The sequence below is a fragment of the Gavialis gangeticus genome, unplaced genomic scaffold (genome assembly GCF_001723915.1).
Source record: "Gavialis gangeticus isolate Ggan-Ray unplaced genomic scaffold, GavGan_comp1, whole genome shotgun sequence".
Taxonomy (NCBI): Eukaryota; Metazoa; Chordata; order Crocodylia; family Gavialidae; genus Gavialis; species Gavialis gangeticus.
In genome coordinates this window covers 2,949,419-2,950,814 of record NW_017729027.1, presented here as the reverse complement: position 1 = coordinate 2,950,814, position 1,396 = coordinate 2,949,419, and the positions used below count along the sequence as shown (strand labels likewise).

Genomic DNA, 1,396 nt, shown 5'->3' with positions numbered 1-1,396 from the left:
TTGATAATTCTGGACTTTTGATAATTCTGGACTTTTGATATCTGGATTTATGAGTTTTTAAGGTATTCTTAAATATTTGGCTGAAACATGACCAAAAGAATGCCTTTAAGAGCTGAATCTGCATCTGAAATGTGGTCTTCTAAAAATTTACTACTGTCAAGAAAACTTGGGCTAAAAAGACCATGATAACTACATTTTTGTGTGTCCATGGCATATAAATACGTTACACTTTAAATTTTCACTTTTATGTATGATTGCTGTTTCATTTTGCAAAAGAAAGTAACTGATTGAAAATTAAAGGTGAGTAAAAAATAGACAGCCTTAACTATAAAAACTTGAGTAATTCTTCCGTTCTGTTGAACAAGTCATGAGAGAGTATTTAGAAGATGACTGCTGTTTAAAATATGTTCAACTTGTAGCTAACTAAAATTACAAACATGAGGAGAAAGCTTTTTTGAAAAATTCTTTAACATCTTTGAGAGAGGTTTCTTGACTGAATTGTTGTGAGTGAATTGCAATGACAAGTTAATTGAACAGTGTGAAATCAAGGTATGAATTTTTTCTGTGCTGTGTAACTTTTATGTCTGTTTAAATGTTACCTGTTAAGTATGAATATGATTAAATCTTCTCTATTAACTGCATAACTCTCCATTAAATATTCTAATGTTATATTTTGGCTTGTTTTTATTTAAGTGAATGAATTCTTAGAGTCTGAAGGGCCCATCCTGCTGGATATGCGTATTAAGCACCTAATGAAAACAAAACAGCTAACTCAAGCTACTGCCTTGGCAAAACTGTGCTCTGACCACCCAGAAATCAGCACCAAAGGCAGTTTTAAGCAAACCTATCTGGTCTGTCTTTGTTCAGGATCACCAAATGAAAAGCTAATGGAGGAGGTGAGTAAAAAGTTTTAGATTTTCATAACAACAGCACTATTTGTGTTTTGGTCATTTTTTGTTCTATAGAATTCTATAGCTTAAAAAGAGTTTATAAACATAGTTCCTATCTTCTAAATTTTCTATTAGGATTTCCCCGTAAAGGTAATTGGTATTGGTTCTTGTGTTTACAAAAAGAGGAAACATGGTCTTAGGGTTAATATACATATCCAGTTTCTGTCTCAGACTTTCCGTATGACTTTGCACAAGATACTTCCATTCTCTCAGTTCCCATATGTGGAATGGAGTCAATACTTTCTCTGATCCTTTTTTTCTCTGTCTTGATTATAAGCTTTTTCATGCTAATTAGTACAATAAGTCTCTGGTCTTAAGTGAAACCCTTTGGTACTACTGTAATGTAATTAATTGATTATTGTTAACTTTTCACTTTTGACCTCAGTGGCTGGCCAAAATTCAGAGGCTTGCCAATTGTTTCTTTTAAGAGGTGCATTTTGTTATCC

General features: G+C 32.6%; 1 protein-coding gene across 1 annotated transcript in view; it reads left to right on the top strand.

Annotated features, from left to right (window-relative positions):
- Positions 1-1,396, top strand: part of ZNF292 (zinc finger protein 292) — a 118,624-nt gene that overhangs the window by 92,600 nt on the left and 24,628 nt on the right. Inside the window, exon 5 of the mRNA XM_019520324.1 lies at positions 694-896. Coding sequence (XP_019375869.1) covers positions 694-896 — 203 coding nt within the window. The remainder of the gene's footprint in view (positions 1-693; positions 897-1,396) is intronic.